Raw genomic sequence first — 17,414 nt, 5'->3', positions numbered from 1 at the left:
TATCTTCTCTTTTGGGGAAATGAAGGTGTTTTACAAGGAGGAAGTAGGAGCTGGCACAGCTGTAAAAGACACTCCAGAGATTGAAAGAGTAAAGAAAAATCAACAGAATATTAGCTCGGTGAGTGCTATTAACATAAGTTATTCTTATGTGAATAAATGGTGGACAATTTTTTTTTTTTTTCATCTAGTTTCCTAAAAACTTCTTCATTTTCATATCACACATCTTATTCAAATAGTTGTCCACTGGATTTTGGATATAGAGCTCTATTCTAGCACAGCTAGAACTCCTGTCTGCTGAAGCACTTCTGTGTCCAGAGGTGGAGTTTCTAATTGAAACATTATGAAAAATAAGAAAATATTTTAACTAAATACTTGAGGGAATTTTTTGTCTTTCAAGAGTGAGAAATATGAGATGTATTCTCCTGTATGACAGACTGAACAGCAGTTGTATTTGCAGGTTCGAAAAATACCATGTGACGAAAAAGAAAATCTGTAACTTTCTTTTAGAGACTGCATGTATTGCATAGGATTTGATACAGTTTGCACTTCAAGAAGAGAAAAATTATGTCCAGACTTGAACTATGTGAAAAGATGGAGAGTTGGTGCCTCTTTACATGTTGGTGACAAGTTGATCTGTGGATCTGATGAGATTGGTTCTGAATTGATGTTGTTTAGCTATGGATGCCCAATTTCTTTCGCACTTTAATAGGCAAATAAAAATAAAATATCAGCATGACTGTTTTCTTCAAATAGAACATTCTCTTCTGATAAATATGTGGCAAAACTTGGAAAAAAACAGAAAAGTGACTGCCCAGCAAGAAAACCCTTGCAATTGCATTGTTCACTTCTTTGTTATATTTGATGGGGACTCTTCTGGGGCCATTTTTATGTTTGTGACATGACTTCTCTAATGATTAGATTTTTTAAAAAAGTAAAATTTGAAAATAATGTATAGACATGACTCTATGTTGTGTTTAAATATTAGTTAAAATATTAATTAGGGACTCTGGACACCTATTCTCATAGAATTTCATTGTTAAGTGAATAGTGTTAATTATCCCGCTGAAGTAAGGTCAGGTAGAGAATTTCCAAAAAACGTAGAAAAGCTCTTATTTTCCTTGGAATGTTTTTCTGCTCTATCCATCACTTTTCATCTTGTCATTTTGAGTCACAGTACAAGCTATCATGTGTCCTAAATCCTTAAAAAATTGGATAGTAAGTAGTTGAAACCTCCTGTGTGGGGGAAGTTGTTGGTTTGCTTGATTTGAGGATGAGGGGTTCTTTTTTGTTTGTTTGTTTGGGTTTTTTGTTGTTGTTTTGCTTTTAAATTTCCAGTTACCATAGAATTTTATTTCAAGAGTAGTCACACAGTCACACAGACACTTATTAGAAGTCTTACTCTAATGTTTTTTCACAATACCTTTCAATGTGAAATGGAAAAATAGTGTGCACTGTTCTTGCTGTTTTAGAAATCCTAAATAGTGGTGAAGAGGGAGAAATGAAAGGTCGATCAGTATGCTAGTAAACACATTTGAACAAAAACATACCAAGGGAAGTACAAAATGCATTAGTGGTATAGTGGTATGACGTGAGTAGCATGGCCTTTACCTTGCTAGTCTTCGTGTAGAGTTAATGTTTTACAAAAGGTATTTTATTACCTCTATTTGTACTTGAAATTACTTGGGTCTTGTATAATATTTATTAGAGGTGTAGAATGCCAAATTTAAAGGCAATGTACAATAAAGTTTCAAATTATATGTCAGTGAGAGGGAAATTATATTGTTCAATAAGAGGGAAATTGTATTGTGTAATTTACAGGAGTCCCAAAGGAAGGGTAAATTACACTAATTTTGAATCCATTAGATTTAAATATTTTACACGTATTTTTAAATTTAGCCAAAAGAACTTGGGACAGCTTTAAAACTATTTTCTGAGCTAAATGAAACTGTGGAATGAGAAGCAAATTTGCACCAGGGCACCAAAATAACACTTACTGGACAACCAACCACACAAAAAAGTCCATTGAGTCATGTTCTGAAAGTGATCAGATTCTTCCAGGTTACATATGTAGGAGACAAACATCAGAATGGTGTTTTTGAAGCCTAAAATAAAAGGTAGTGACAGAGAAGGAGGTTGAGCTCATCTCACCTGTTGTGATGATTGGTTTGGAAGAAACCAAGATCTCACAGAACTTTCAAAGCAAGCAACAGACCCATGGACTGTAGATGAATCTGAACTGAGAAGCTACAAACAACTAAGGACTTTTAAAAAACTTGTGTATTTTGAGGGGCAGGCAGGGTTGGACACAGCACTGGGAAGAAGCAGGACTTTGGGAGAAGATTCTATTTGTGTTTTTGTTAGTGTGAAATCTGTGAGGAAAGCCCTGTGGTATGTCACTCAATACCACAAAGCTGGGGTCTGATTAAAATTCAAGCAACAGACATTTTAAGGATGAGTAGCACTGCCAATTCTTAAACTTACCTAATAGTCTCTATTAAAAACCCCTTTTTTCCAGTGCTTTAGTATTTTTGCCAGTCCTACACTGTCTGGACTGAAATTTTCCATTCCTGGTCTGTACTTTGGGCTGGTTTGGTTTTATTTATTTATAAATTTCAGTCAAAGCAGCTTCCAAGTATGAGCTTAGAGAAGAACAAGTTGTTTTGTCTGTGCTATGAAATTGGGCACCCTCCAGAAGTACCATGTCTTGGAGAAGAGAGTTGAAAATGTTAGAAAAAAACCCAGCAAATATCTGACAACACCTGCAAAGGCATCAACAATCCAGACAACTGCATTTTCACCTGTTTGTCTGCATGTGTTTTTGGAGAACTTCAGTGAGACTTTGAAGTCATCCACCTTTTCAGGAACACCTAAAAGGCTTGGTTTCTGAAATGGACTAGTAGACTTATCCATAGCAAGATAATAGAAGGACCAAGTCATTGTCAAAGTGGTGTGGATCTCCAAGTAGTATATGCAGCATCCCAATTATCATGAAAATAGCCACAATCCCATGTGATGTATATTCCCACTGTAAGAGTTTTAGTACAATAGAATTGTTAATTGCACTCTCTTCTGCATTGCATCAAACAAGATGCATTAGAGACCCTAGCAGACTGTTTTAGAAATTAAATATAAGTGTTCATTTTCAGACCAATGGTGTTTGTCGATGTGGTCTAGCTGTGCAGTATGTGTAAGGGAGAGAGTATAAAGTGATGTGTTTTAGTGCCTGTCTCTCTCTTCTTTAAGTTTCTAATTTTTTTGTAATATCTATTGTGCAGATTAAATACAAGGAAGAAATTCAGCGTGCAACAGCTATTTCTGATCCACCCGAACTAAGGAGAGTTAAGGAAAACCAGAAGAATATTAGCAATGTGTGCTCCATTTTCATTGCTTGCACACTTCTCTCCGCTGTATTAAATGTGTCTTGGTGAATATGTCTGTGGTGTTTGTGCTAGTTTCTGTTTGTTCACAAAGACCATTTTAATCAATTAATGGTAAAATGATAATTCCTTAGCATTGCACTTTGATTAATAACAATGAGAGTGAATTATTCCCGTTGAAATAACAGTTGTCTGTGTTTGAAATAGAAGAACTGAAAGAGGGTGAGTAGTAAGTATTGTGTGGAAAATGGGATTGGTTATTAAGGAATGGTACTTTCCATCCAAATGCAATGTGCTCTTTAGTGATGTCTAGCACAGTTGTGTATTTCTATTACTTTGAAATCTCTGTTGTAATATCTTCTGGCATGTTTGCTAGGTTCAGTACAAAGAACAGCTCTGCAAAGCTACACCTGTGAGTGTCACCCCTGAGATGGAAAGAGTCAAGAGGAATCAAGAGAATGTCAGCATGGGAAGTTGCTATCCTTTAATCCTTTGTATAATTTTTGGGTGCACAAGATGAGTACAAAGTTCTGCTTTCTGAAACTGTGCCTTTTCTTTAGTTGCGGGAAACAAATGTATTGTATTGGAATTCAAGTAAAGGAATGACTCAAAACCCCTCTTTTAGGAAGCAATTGTGAAAAGACATTGCTTAGTTTGGGAAATGGCAGATGAAGCATCACATGTTCTGTTAAAGAAATGCCTGCAATGCTTTGAGATGTTATTCTCTTCCTTGGATATTTGCAGGAAATCTTGACCAATTTTTTTCCTTTTTTTGTTAACCAGAATATCTGTTTCCAGTTTTATTTTTTCTCTGCTTGTTAAAAAATTAGCTACAGTTGTGCTCAAACTTCTACTCTCTTACCTGTCTTCTTCTGGCTCCTCAGTAACCTTCCCATCAGAATTTCGTATTTAGTGGCTGACATAACCATTGGAAAGTCATATGATTTGCCAGAGCACAGAGAAGAAGGCAAGGACTGGAGCACGCTACTGCCTTCCTGCATTGATGAAGATGATGTTAATGAGTCCTTGAGAGAACAGGCACTCTCCTCACTGAGAGCTGCCAGTGTGTCCCTGGGGTGCTTTCTGCTGCATTCACCAAAATTTTGAGTCACAATTTTCAAGAATTCTGTCCCTCTAACTCAACTTCTGGATTATTGTTGATATATCTAGCTTTACTAAAATGTATTCTGTTCAAAAAAACCTGTTTTCCCAAGTGATTCAAGCCTGTATAGTTTTCCTACTCACTTTGTCGTTTACTTTTCACCAGTTTTTGTGTTGTGCAAATTTCACCGGAAAGCTTAAATTCTTTTCAAGTCACTGGAACAGCTCTGAGTGAAGATTCTTTAACTTCAGCCATTTCTAGAAATATTAATTCTTGAATAGTCATTTTACCTTTATAAATGTTAGTTTTCAAGTTTAATCTATTTGAAAGTTTACCATCATTTTTGTAAGACATTAATTTTTCAATTTGGACAGACCAAAATTGTGTTGTGCTGGAAGATAATTGCTTAAGCAATTACTGCCACTGTGGACTGCAGAATTATGAGCGTAATATATCTGCACAGTTAACCTTATCACTTAAGCCTGAGAGCTTATTTTTTTATGGAAGAATTTATTTTGCATAAAACTATATGAATTGGCATAAATTTTTTGCCAGAATCTGTTACTAAATATTTACCATATCTGACTTCCCAGCGTGTGGGGCCAGAGTTAACTTAGATTGGTTGCTCTGTGAAGGCCACATCCTGTTCTCTATATGCTTTAGATCCTGATCCATTGAGTGTGCATTTGGTTAATGCATTAAGTGTATTTTGTTGCAAAATGATAAAGGTGATATTTCTGCAGTACATTTAGATAAATGCATGGTGAAATTAGGCTGGATTCAATTGGCAGTTGTCTGATGTACTGCACCCTCTGTGTTTAATCACCTTTGAATATGTAATATATAAAATTTAGAACACAGAGGGAGACATTATGGAGTTTCTGTGTCTTGACAAATATATATTTGCAGTGCACCTTGCTGAAATTCAGTTTTTCATGTGCTCTGCTTGCCTTTACTGCATTATTTGTGGCTTAACCCCATTCCAAATATGACATATTTCTCTGTACAGCCAAGGATCAGTCTGGTAAATGTCAAGATATTGTGTGCATATGTGGGTATATATCCACAGAAATGCATTAATAAACACCCTGCACAGAAAAAAATTTCAAGGTTATGTTTCAAAAATCAAGTTTTATAAACATTAATAAACTTCAGATGCATTTTAGCTTCTCAGTTGTTTCCTGGATGACCTTTCAAGTCATGCATTTTTATATAAAACAATGAGATATTGCTATAGTTGAAATAATATGAATATATACTTTATTCTGTTAAATAATAGGTTCACTACAGAGAGCAGCCTGGCAAAGCTACTGCTGTGAGTGTCACTCCTGAGATAGAGAGAGTCAGAAAGAATCAAGATAATATCAGCTCGGCAAGTTGTTTGAATCTTTTTGTCATTCAGATTTTCAGTCATTGTAGAAATATAAACATGGATATGCTTTTCCTTTTACATTTGATGTGTCAAAGAAATCCAACTTCATCATTCACTGAAGAGATATTGGTTTTATTCTTTGAGGACATGCACTGCACATATGTGCAACAAACACATTCAGGGCTGCCTGATTATTCTTGCAAAAAAAATAAGTGGTTGTGTTGGTGCCAGTATTTTTCAAGGAGAGAGTCAGTAGGGGTCAGTCATTCTTTCAAGAATTTTTGTCCCTTGTTACCAAATTAGAGTTGCTAGATTGCAGGAGTGAATTGCAGTAAAGAATAAAGGAAATGAGAATTTAACCTCAGGGCAAATGTCTTTTTTTTTTTTTTGAGATTCAAAGCATGGAAGTGTCCACCTATGTTAGAGCTGAGTAGTTCTTAATAGGTCCCATTGCTAAATACTGAAGAGTAAGATAATATATCTTTTTGGCTTTTATGTTAATAAAATATAATTGCTACTGCAGTGGTGTAAGAAGCAGGGGACAATTCTATTAAGGAGCAAGGAAGAAGGGCAAAAAGCATGGTGAAGTAAAGGATAAGACCAGTTATGTTGCAGTCTGTCCTCAGCACTGAAAAAACATCAGTGGCAAAGTTGCTTCAGATGGTAAATAGAAGAGGTTTCATGCAGAACCACTGTGTCAATGTGGCAGGAGAGAATTACAAGTAATGAACACTTTAGAACTGAGAGTAGGAGTGAAAAGTAGCTTGGATTTGTCAGGGAATATGTCTAAGGACAAAGGAACAGAAGCTGACATTGTAACTACATATATCTTAATGATGATCTTAAAATGCTCATGAATATTTACCAAGGTCAATTATTTTTGAGGTGCGTAGTTGAAAATAAGAGGAAAACTTCACAACAATTCTAGACTTTAAGTAATTTTTTAATTTGTGAAAATGAAATGTGTTTTGCCAAGCGACTCCTTCACTTTGTTTCTCAAGATTTACAGGGATAAATACTCCTCTGTGTTAATGAGCAAGATGAAAATCAACCTATGTTGGCTGTAATTATTCTGTCCAGAAAATGCCTTATATTCAAAAGCATATGTAGCTGAATCTATTTTCTAAGAGAATTTACTGATTAATTAAGAAGGGTTTGAAGAACATGCAGTACCATATATTTTTGTTTCTCTGTACATTACTTCAAACTTACCTATGAAACACAGACACCAAGATATATATTTTCATGTCTGCTCTCTTAGCCAATATGTAATCTTAAGGAGGGTTAGACAGTTTCAATACATGGTTTCTGTCATCACAAATGCATGTTGAAATAGATTTGCACAACTCATCTGAGAGGTAATACTTGGAGTGTGAATACAGAGGTAAATTTAAAATATTTACTAACACAGTGCACAGGTTACGGTGCGATGTAGGAGCTAAGAGAGGCCATTGGTAGAAGAATTCAACAAGACAGAAGAAACTGTAAGAGTACTCATTCCAGAACTAATAAGTAGGACTTTCACTATTTTAGAGTTTTGAGTGAGGTTTTTTTTCCTTCTTATTTTTAACAGATAATTAACCTTACATCTTTACTAGTCTGTAAAATGTCACAAAATAAGCTAATCAGAAGAAATGTGATGGGAGAGATTCTGTACTTACTGATGCACAAAACCCAGAGCCCAAATGTTCATTTTGGAAACAGAATATTCAGATTCTTCCCAGACATGTTGCTTTGTGCTACTAATAAAGACTAGCTATTGAACAGGAGTAAGAAGGCTTCCAAAGGATAAGAATTGAATTCCTTGAGGTTCTCAGGTAATCCCAACCTGGAAGCAGACTGAGAACAGACTCTGTGTCTGTCTGGGTAATAAGATGGTAGCTTATCATCAGCTATACAAATTGGTTTTAAGGATATTCTAAGTCACTGAGGTGTTTTCTTATTATTTATCTTATTTATCAGTTGATAAATGAATTATTTCATTTATGTAATTTAAACAGTCACAAATTTCAGCTTTAAATTAAATACTTTCTTTTGAGTAAGTGATTGATGGAATAAATGTGGCTTTTGGCCCTACCAATATAGTAGCTCATCTGTGTCCTCACTGTGAAATAATTTACTAGCACATGAGTGTAAAGAAAGAAGAGAACTGCTTGGCATTGTGCTTTGGAATGGGTACTGTTGCATGCTGTGATTCTCACCATCCTTTCTCCTGTAAACAAGCAATTCACCTGTGCTGTTGTTGCTGTTTTGCAGGTCAAGTACAGCAGTGATCAGAGGCAGATGAAAGGTAGACGTAGTGTGCTTCTAGACACACCTGAGCTAAGGCATGTCAAAGAAACACAAAACAACATCTCAATGGTAGGGTACTTTCTTGCTATAACTAGAGCATACTAAGGAACGGCACTTGACTTCCACTGGACTTTGCCTTCCATTAATATAGGTAACTAATGAAACTCTCTCCTCAGGTATGGAAGGAATATTTTCTTCTTACGCCTGTAGAGGGAGTGTTTGCTAACTGCATAGGAGTGTAATGAACATTTTCAAAATACTAATAAACAGTTTTCTAACAGTTACATGTCTGTTCTTTTGGTTTTGTTTTTTCTTTAAAAATGTACACAGATCATTTGAGCATCACAATTTCACTGGATTAGGTGACACACTTCACCTGTGCCTGTGCATGTTCCTGGTTTCTGTGTGACTTTGGTTCTTGGAATGAGTTGTTTTGTGTGCATTGGCTTGTGTGAGAATGTTTGTCAATTTAATTCATTGATGATTAAGTTATTTATGATGTAAATATGCATAATCAGCAGTACTACCTTTATAACTCTTACTAATGCTGGGGTTTTGTTCCAACACTCGGTGCTGTAACACTTTCTATTCTAATGTCCTTTTTTCTAATATATTTTTTTAAAGCAGACAGTTTAGAATAACTGTTGTTCTTTCTAAAAACCTATTTTAAAAGCCAGCTGTCATATGATAAAATGAAAGAGCAAAAGATACATTTTGTATGATACTGTGCATGTAGTGAAAATTATCAGTGAATGAAAATGCTTTAGTTCTTTAGAACTACTGCTGCTGGAACACTTTTACAGACAGGTGTAGTTGTCTGCATCACTAGACAGCTATCCTATCCTAGAGAAGAAGGGAATGGACCAGATGGCCTCCTGAGGTCAGGGTTGTTTTGTGTACTGTGTGGTAGTAAGATGATACTTTGCTGCTTAAGCTAGTGCCTAATTCAGTGTGAATGGAAAAGAAATGCAAAATTGATAATAAAATTTCAGAAAATCAAGTTAAGGTGATAGAAAAGACTTGGCTGACCATGCAGCCTATCTCATGTGTAAAGCAATTTTGTTATGGTGCCAAGTCAAAGAATGTAAGTGCCTCAAAAACCAAACATGTATGCATTCTTGCTTAGAATAATTATTTGCTGTCAATTGCAACCTGGGGAAAAATGTAACTCTTCTTGTTTTCCTAGGTAAAATATCATGAAGATTTTGAGAAGACAAAGGGCAGAGGCTTCACCCCAGTGGTAGATGATCCTATAACAGAGCGTGTACGAAAAAACACCCAAATTGTGAGTGATGCAGCATATAAAGGTGTGCATCCACATATCGTTGAAATGGATAGAAGACCTGGAATAATTGTTGGTAAGCTGTTAAATATTGTTGTTATTGAAAGCACTGTGGTGAAGATAAAAGCCCCTGTTTGTGTTCTCCAGATTTCATTTTCTCTTTTTTCTCAGCATGAAACTTATGGTTGAACTAGTGGTTCCATGTCAGCTTCTGGTGAAGTAATAATGGGAGATTATAATTTGCTCTGTAATTAAAAAGAAAAAAAAAGAAAAGGATAGTTTTTGCTATTAGTTTAAATTTGATTATTGGCTCTATAGGGAAGGTCAAAATATCTGCAATAATCTTAATTTTGCACAGAAGAAAGATGATTCAACCTGGGATTCTGGAAGATTTCAGAGTTCAAATGTTGCAGGTCAGTTTGAGATTTCCCCTTCTGTCAGTCAGTAATTTCTCCAGATGTGCACATATCTATTTACCTCTTGTTTCAGAATTTCACACAGCTTTAGAAATATCTCAATCTGTAATTCATCACTAACTCATTAGATCCCCAATAAGCCAAGCACCAGTGTTCAGAAGGGATGTTCTGAAGGATGCTCCAAGATAAGGATTGGTGTTCAAGGGATAGAATACAGATGAGATTTATATGTAAAGACAAGGTATTGCATTAAGATATTATTTGACATAATCATAATGAATTCTATTTAAAAATTGAAGTGGATATTTGAAATTGATTAAAAGTCAACAAGTCTGCTGTGGCAAAGGAAATGGTAACCTTTTTTCTTTTCTCATTTCTTTTTCTTTTGGTGTGTTCCTTTTCTGTTTTTCTGTGCTTTACAACCATGTAGACCCCAGAGGATCTGCGTACAAAACCCCATACTGAGATAGCGCTCTAAAATTCTGCATACACAGTGATAACAGCGAGGATGACTTTTAAGTTTGCCTCTCAAAAACCAGAGAAATTGCAGGTGTAATGGACTAATTGGTGGGTCACAAAGGCCATCCTCCCGCCTAAAGCAAGGTTAACTATATAATTCCTGGCAGATGCTTTTTCAGTCTTTTCCTTAAAGTCTCCAAATGAGTCTCTCCCACACAAGGAAGTATATTTCTTTCCTTTTTTTTGCCATCCTTTATGTGTCTGTAGCTACAGCCTTATATGAGAAAGGATTTCTCAAAAGTGTGTGTTTAGAGAGCTCTGCCTGGGACAGCTGCTGATGATCTTCTATCACTACCCACTTTCATTGTTAGATGTGGTGCAGCCAAAGAAAAAGAGAAAGGCTCCTGTAAAATTGCAGTGTGATGTTCAGTTTGCAATATGCTGCTTAGTGCACACTAGAAACCTCCTGCTCTGTGCTGCATTGCATGTGAGCTGTAGCCCTGTGTAAGGACCATGTGTGCAGTCCCTTGTTCAGCCGCTGAAGCCTTGCTAGCACAAACAGATTGGCATTAAGGACATCCCTGAGATAGATTCTTGAGCTGTAAGAAGTGAAATATTAGTACTATTTATCACCTAATAATACTCCGGTATCAAAACACTCAGAAATTCTTAATTTCCCATACCTTTCAAACACCAAAAATTGTACAACTATTTAAAGGAAAAAGGCCATGACAAACCTTAAATATTTCAGCTAAATTTTTTGGAGTAAAATTGCAATTATAATATCTACTTGTTTAAAAAGAAGCAATGAGCTCCCTGCTCATGAAATGTCCTTGGCAGCTCAAAAAAAGTTTGCAAACTGAAAAACATACTTATGACTCTTGTGAGTATTTTTTGTCATTTTTGTAAATTGTAAATTGTTCAGCCAGTTACGAAAAGTGTGTCAAAATCTCTCTTTTTTTTAATGTATTATTGGTGAAGCTGTAACTACTTTTTCAAATGCTAAAATTAATGACTCTTCTTTGGCAAATAGACACTAGTTTTAACCCTACTAAGCCGTTCTAAACCCATCAAGATAAATTGATGTGAGCGAGCTTTGGATCTGTTACTAAAGAGGAACCACAATTCTCACATGAATATAAGGATGTTTTAACTTGGCAAAAGTTACCAGGGAGTTAAAATTGATTTGTGTTATAAATTGCCAAGATTCTGATTCTATGTATGTTAGTTCAGATTACAAAGATGGATAAAATCAGTACAAATCAATGGCTGTTGCATTTGTGCTGCCATGAAGCCATACTTCTATTTTTACTTATTAAGGCATGATCAAACAGGACAAGTTGGGCATTCACCAATTCCCCTACCACTTCTCATGCCTGTCAGTACTTTTTGTAGGTGCATAATTTATCACCCCTAGGACTAACACATAGTTTGTCAAAAGATTTTGTGTTGGCTTTAATTTATCTTGGCATGAAGGAGTTAGCTCTATGCCTCACCTTATGGGAGTTGTGGTAGATAATGTATAATGTACATACACTGAATGTATTCTAATGCCATGGGATTTATTTTGTTAGCTCTGTCTGTTCTTTCCATTGCATCTAGGCTATTAATAATTTGAAACATGAAAAATCTGGGGTCCTCACAGTCCCACTTTACCTACCAACCCATTATTTAGCTTGGTACCTCTCAAACCAGCAAAAGAACAAAGTTGGGAAGGCAAGTTTTTTTTCCTACTTGCAATACATGCAGTAAATCTTGCAGCCAGGTCTGCCCAAGAAGAAACTCCCTAGGAAAATTGAGTGATCTGGTAGATTTGTGCTTTGACTGATTATATTTTACATAAATGTTTTATTTGAAACAGATTTGAAGAGATTAAAAGATTATTTTAGTTTAGGCATATCAGATAACAGAATCATTTAGATTGGAAAAGAACTATAGGATCATCATATGCAACCATTAACCCAGGACTGCCAGGCCCACTACAAAACCATGTCCCCACATATTATGTCAACACATCTTTCAAATACCTCCAGGGATGGTAACTCAACCAATTCCCTGAGCAGCCAGTTCCAGTGCTTGACAACCTTTTCAGTGAAGAATCTTTTCCTAGTATCCAATATATAAACCTCCCCTGCCACAACCTGGGGCCATTTTCTCACATCCTGTCACTTGTTACCTGGGAGAAGAGACATATGCCCACCTCACTACCACCTCCTTTCAGGTATTTGTAGAGAGTGATAAGGTGACCCTGAGCCTCCTTTTCTTCAGGCTAAACACACCCAGCTCCCTCAGCTGCTCCTCATCAGACTTGTGCTCCAGACCCTTCCCCAGCTCCAATGCCCTTCTCTGGACTTGCTCCAGGACCTCAATATCTTTCCTGAATTGAGGGGCCCAAAACTGAATCCAGGATTTGAGGTGTGGCCTCACCAGTGCTGAGTACAGGGAGACAATCACTGCCCTGGTCCTGCTGGCCACACTATTGCTGATACAGACCAGAATGTCGTTGGCCTCCTTGGCCACCTGGGCACTCACTGGCACGGAGAATTACTTGTTAAATTCAAGACTGGGCTTCATTTTACCCTGCGGTAGATGTGTACAATGCAGAGTTCTACAGCTGAAATCGTCACTTTAGTCCTTTCGGTATTAATTAAGAATGACGGATCCTTTTGAGTTTACATGAATTAAGCAATTAGTAGAAATTTATTTTGGATGAGATGAGCTATGCCCCTAACTTGTCTTCTTAGGCTGACATGATCTCTCCTGTATGCAAAGGAGAGTCAGCTGTGGAGCTGTGTACTGCCAGCTGTCGGCTATAGGGATATATACTGCAGCATCCCCACACAGTAAGGATGCTGCTGGTGAATTGGGGAAATAACCTTGTAGCTCTGATGATTTCGGTTCTGCTACTAGAAGAGAGCTCTAATATGTGATACTTAACTGGTTTCCATTTATTTAGACTTAAGAATGTACTATGGTCATGTTTAGAAAATGCAAAAAAATTGGAAGCAAAAGTCTCCTTAAAATAATGTCAGTGCTTAAAGTGAATACACTAAGTTCTTTTAAGCAGGAAATTAATGCTTTCTGATCTCTTCAGGTGAATATCTAGATATTTTGGTTAATTTCTAGATGAAGGAAATTGATTGCTGATTGTTAAAGCTCATTTCTTTCATGCTTTTACTTCCTTTGATGTTTGTCTGTCTTATAACTTCTGTGCTTTGGAAAAAGATCTTAAAGTTTGGCGCACAGATCCTGGCTCCATCTTCGACATTGATCCTCTGGAGGACAATATTCAGTCTAGGAGTCTGCATATGCTTTCTGGTATTACTTATATCCTGACTTTTCCCTAATTCAGCTCTTTATGTTTATGAAACTAAGATGATACTGTAAATTTTCAGGCCAATATGCCAGTCATATGTTTTATAAGCATACTTTCATATATATTTATAACTAGTAGTTTAAAAGCATTGTTTTATAGGAACTTCAGCCATAATCACATGTGCAGATAAGAAATAGTGAAATAAATCTTACCCTAAACAACTTATTCATGCCACTTAAAAGTAGCCATTTAAAAAGCATTGACCTACTTTGTCCTTGCTATAAGTAGAATTTTCAAATAGTTGGATCTTATAAAATTTCAGAGTTATAGAAAGTGGCCTATTTATGAAATTGATTTCTTTTCCATGCACATTTTGCCTATATGGCACATGATATTATGCTTTGTTCTATTATTTGCAGCTCCAAGGTGTTCATAATTTAAGGATAGATGAAAAAGGAGAGTAAGTAATGTAATAACAGGGAGCAGTGCTTTGGCTTTATGAGTTTATTGATTCTTTTCCTGCATAGGAGTGTTTGTTTTGAATGTTTATTTTTCACATGTATTTCCTTTGCTACTTTGGAACTTTCAATATTCTTTTGAACAACATACAGCAGTATTTCCACATGCACTTGTATGCATGCTGGGATAAAGGAATAATTTGATTTTCCACTGGAAATTTTTATATTCTTCTTATTTATCCCTTCTCTTTCTGGTGTCTCAATACTACCTTCCATTTCTGATATTCTTTTAAAGCAAAGACCAAGCTTAATTGTATTAGATTTTGAAGCAAGCTTTGGAATTAATGGTGCTCAAAATGGATACAAAATTGCTAAGGATTCACTTTTCTCTAATTTTAATGCTGTCAGTGTATGAATAGCAATGTTAGCAATGGTGGGGTTTATGTTGTGGTTTGTCTTTGCACTTCTTTCATCTATTTACTGTGATATTTTTTATTTCTTTCTACCTTTGTAGAAAGAGCAAGCCGTTACAGTAAGCAGTATTTACATTCTACCAGTCTGGGAGATTATAAATCAGATGGCTCTGACACGAACCCTACCTTTTCTTACTGCAGTGAGATAACAAGGCCATCTGATCTTGAAGGAGGTACCCTTTATTCCCACCTTTTTCACTAACAGCACTGTTGCAGTGTGTTGCAACTTCACAGGCCTGTGTTAACTCCATATCCTTGTGTAGTCACAAGTAGAAACTGTGTAAGATATTGCCTGACTGATTAAGAAAGCAAAGCAAGCTCTCAAGACTGCACAGTTTCTGCATGCCATATCATTCTATTGTGAATTCTCTTTCACAGTTTTGGTAATGTTGTCAGCTCCAAAGCCCTGGTAACTCCTATTTATAGTGCTTTAAAGAAGGTGTGTTGTGTTTTTGCAAAACGTACATGAACCTGGTTTTATTTTTTCTCTTGAATGACACTATGTAGCTGAACGAAATACACCTCTAACCTGAAAAAAACATATTTACCTTGGGCTTTTCAGTGGGTAAATCAAATATATCATACTATTTTAGTGACTAAAGTACTTTTTCCACATATTCAACTATGCAGGTTTTTGTGGCTCTCTGTTTTCATCTTAAAAACAACCGAACAAATTTTATCCTGTTCTCTTTCTCAGTGGTTTGAGAACCAGGGTTAACATTCAGCTGGGAGGTTTATAGAGTCTGTTATGGTTTAACATGGATTAATATTAGAATACTTTGCCGAACCTGCATTCTCAGGTACAAACCCACATTGTGTACCTTTTGATGCCAATGATTAGAAGAAAATTTAGGAAAATGATGAATAAGGATCTAGTCATCCTAGTGGCATTACAGTATGCACTGGACTTGATTGATGAATTGAAAATATTCTGAAACATTGCATTCTAAATAGATATTTTTAAAAAATAGTGATTACTACTTCTCAGTTGTGAAAAAAGGTGCATTGGAAAGGTTATCCAAAGGGTTACTTTTTTTTTTTTTAAAGAAACCATTTAGTTGCCTGACATCATTAAATTACCCACACTTATAGAAGATTTTAAGGCATCTTAATTGTAGACTGCACTTGTTTATGTTCTCCCACTCACTGGATTAATATGTTACTGTAGTGGTTGGTGCTTATGGAGTCTAGGTTGTTTTGGGTGCTGTGTAAATACACACAAACAGTTCTGATTGAGAATGGGCGAGGAAGAAGGTGTTCAGACTGAAGTGCTAACTCTGAACAAAGAAAGAAACACACACCTTTGACAGAAATACATTGCCTTTTATCATGTCTGACTATATTTATTTGGTATTTTAACTATATTCCCAACTCTTTTAATAGATGATAGCAATAATGCACATTATGTTGTTTTTTACATCTCTTCCTGGGATGGTGCAAAGTGGGCTTCACAGTCCAGTGCACATTGTCTACAGCTGTTCTGAACTTTTCTTTGGCAGTATTCCAAGCCATTTCAACATTGCTTTGTCAGCTTGATTTGATTTTTAACAGATATTTTTTATTACTTGCCATATCGAGAACAGGAAATGGGCTTTATTTTCCTGGTTGTTCTGGCACTAGTAAGGTTGCTTTTTGTGGCTCTATTTATATCTATTGTTGTGGTGATGTCTTAAATAGATCAGTGCCAAGATCAACATATTTTTGCAAGAGGTTGTTTCCATTTTAGCAAGAGATTGTTTCCATTTTAACCCAGCTGGCTGGCCAAGGTTTGAGCACCTGTAGATGGTTCCAGTTGCAGGGAAGAAATAAGTGCCAGAGATAAGTAACTGAACGTAATCCTAATGATTTACAGGTAAATGCCATTTCTGTGAACACACTCAGAAAGAGCCAGCTGAAGACAGCATCTTTGGCCAAAAATACTTTTTCATGGCAATATCTCATCCGAAAGGTCATTTTGCACATAGCCACAAGACAAGTTTACCTGTGACCTTTATACACTGTCTCTTATACCAGAAATGAGAACCAAATCCATTTTGGTGAGATTCCATGGGTATTTCTCATGGAGTTTGTACTTCTAGATCAGCAGGGTTTCTCATTGGCAATTGTTCTATCTGATGGTGTGCCAACATCAAAGACAGTTGGAGACCTGTGACCAATTTTACAATCTCTGAGTGTCTCTGGCCTTGTCTCATCATCTTTCACAGACTTCTACATTGTTCAATTGCTACTTTATTCTAGATACCTTTACTGATATTTGACACACAATTCAAATCTTCTGCTGCCACTGCTGATGGAATTGTTCCTTAACTACCTCTTCCCAGCCCTTAGCTGGGCCCCTGACTTAATGCCAGATATTAAAGGCTTATTTTATTCAGATCTAAATAACTCTCTCTTGTCTTTGGGAATTTCAGTAATAACATCACAGGGAAGCTACTAACATTGTTCATTAGAATTACTTCCTCCTATTTTGTTCCCTGACCCTTATTTTAGATGATGATGTTAAGGTGAACCACGTGTCCTTCCCAGGGAGCTTTCTCAACAAAGTCAGTAGATTTTTGTGTGATGTAAGTCCAGAAAATTCCCTGTTCTCCCTTTTAGAGTGTTGCAGGTAAAATTGAATAGGAAACAATTGTTAACACTTTCCAGCAAGCCTGGTACAGGTCATAAGGCTTTCATTTTAATAGTCTTTTTGAATTTACTGTTCAACTTTGTGTGTCGTTTTTTACAGCTTCTTTCTGTGATTGATAAAGGTTGACTTTATTACTTAATGGTATCTTTGAGGTTTTTTGCCACACTGAACAGAAGATGTTGCACTAGAGCTTCTCAGTCTGCCTAAATACATTGTAATAAGTTATTGCCTAACAAAG

The 17,414-nt window shown here is 36.2% G+C and overlaps 1 protein-coding gene across 12 annotated transcripts in view; it reads left to right on the top strand.

Annotated features, from left to right (window-relative positions):
• NEBL (nebulette) overlaps positions 1 to 17,414 on the top strand; it is a 140,138-nt gene that overhangs the window by 96,121 nt on the left and 26,603 nt on the right. For 7 of the 12 annotated variants that reach the window (XM_017741517.1, XM_017741516.1, XM_017741513.1 and 4 more), the window contains 8 exons: positions 26 to 118; positions 3,276 to 3,368; positions 3,754 to 3,846; positions 5,759 to 5,851; positions 8,108 to 8,212; positions 9,330 to 9,501; positions 13,526 to 13,618; positions 14,589 to 14,720. In XM_017741517.1, coding sequence (XP_017597006.1) covers positions 26 to 118; positions 3,276 to 3,368; positions 3,754 to 3,846; positions 5,759 to 5,851; positions 8,108 to 8,212; positions 9,330 to 9,501; positions 13,526 to 13,618; positions 14,589 to 14,720 — 874 coding nt within the window. Of the gene's footprint in view, positions 1 to 25; positions 119 to 3,275; positions 3,369 to 3,753; positions 3,847 to 5,758; positions 5,852 to 8,107; positions 8,213 to 9,329; positions 9,502 to 13,525; positions 13,619 to 14,588; positions 14,721 to 17,414 lie in introns of those variants that run through there. The other 5 variants (XM_017741512.1, XM_017741519.1, XM_017741520.1 and 2 more) reach the window with 5 other exon arrangements.

The sequence above is a fragment of the Corvus brachyrhynchos genome, unplaced genomic scaffold (assembly GCF_000691975.1).
Source record: "Corvus brachyrhynchos isolate BGI_N302 unplaced genomic scaffold, ASM69197v1 scaffold167, whole genome shotgun sequence".
Lineage (NCBI taxonomy): Eukaryota > Metazoa > Chordata > Aves > Passeriformes > Corvidae > Corvus > Corvus brachyrhynchos.
Note: the sequence above shows the minus strand (reverse complement) of the source record. Positions and strands in the feature narration are given on the sequence as shown.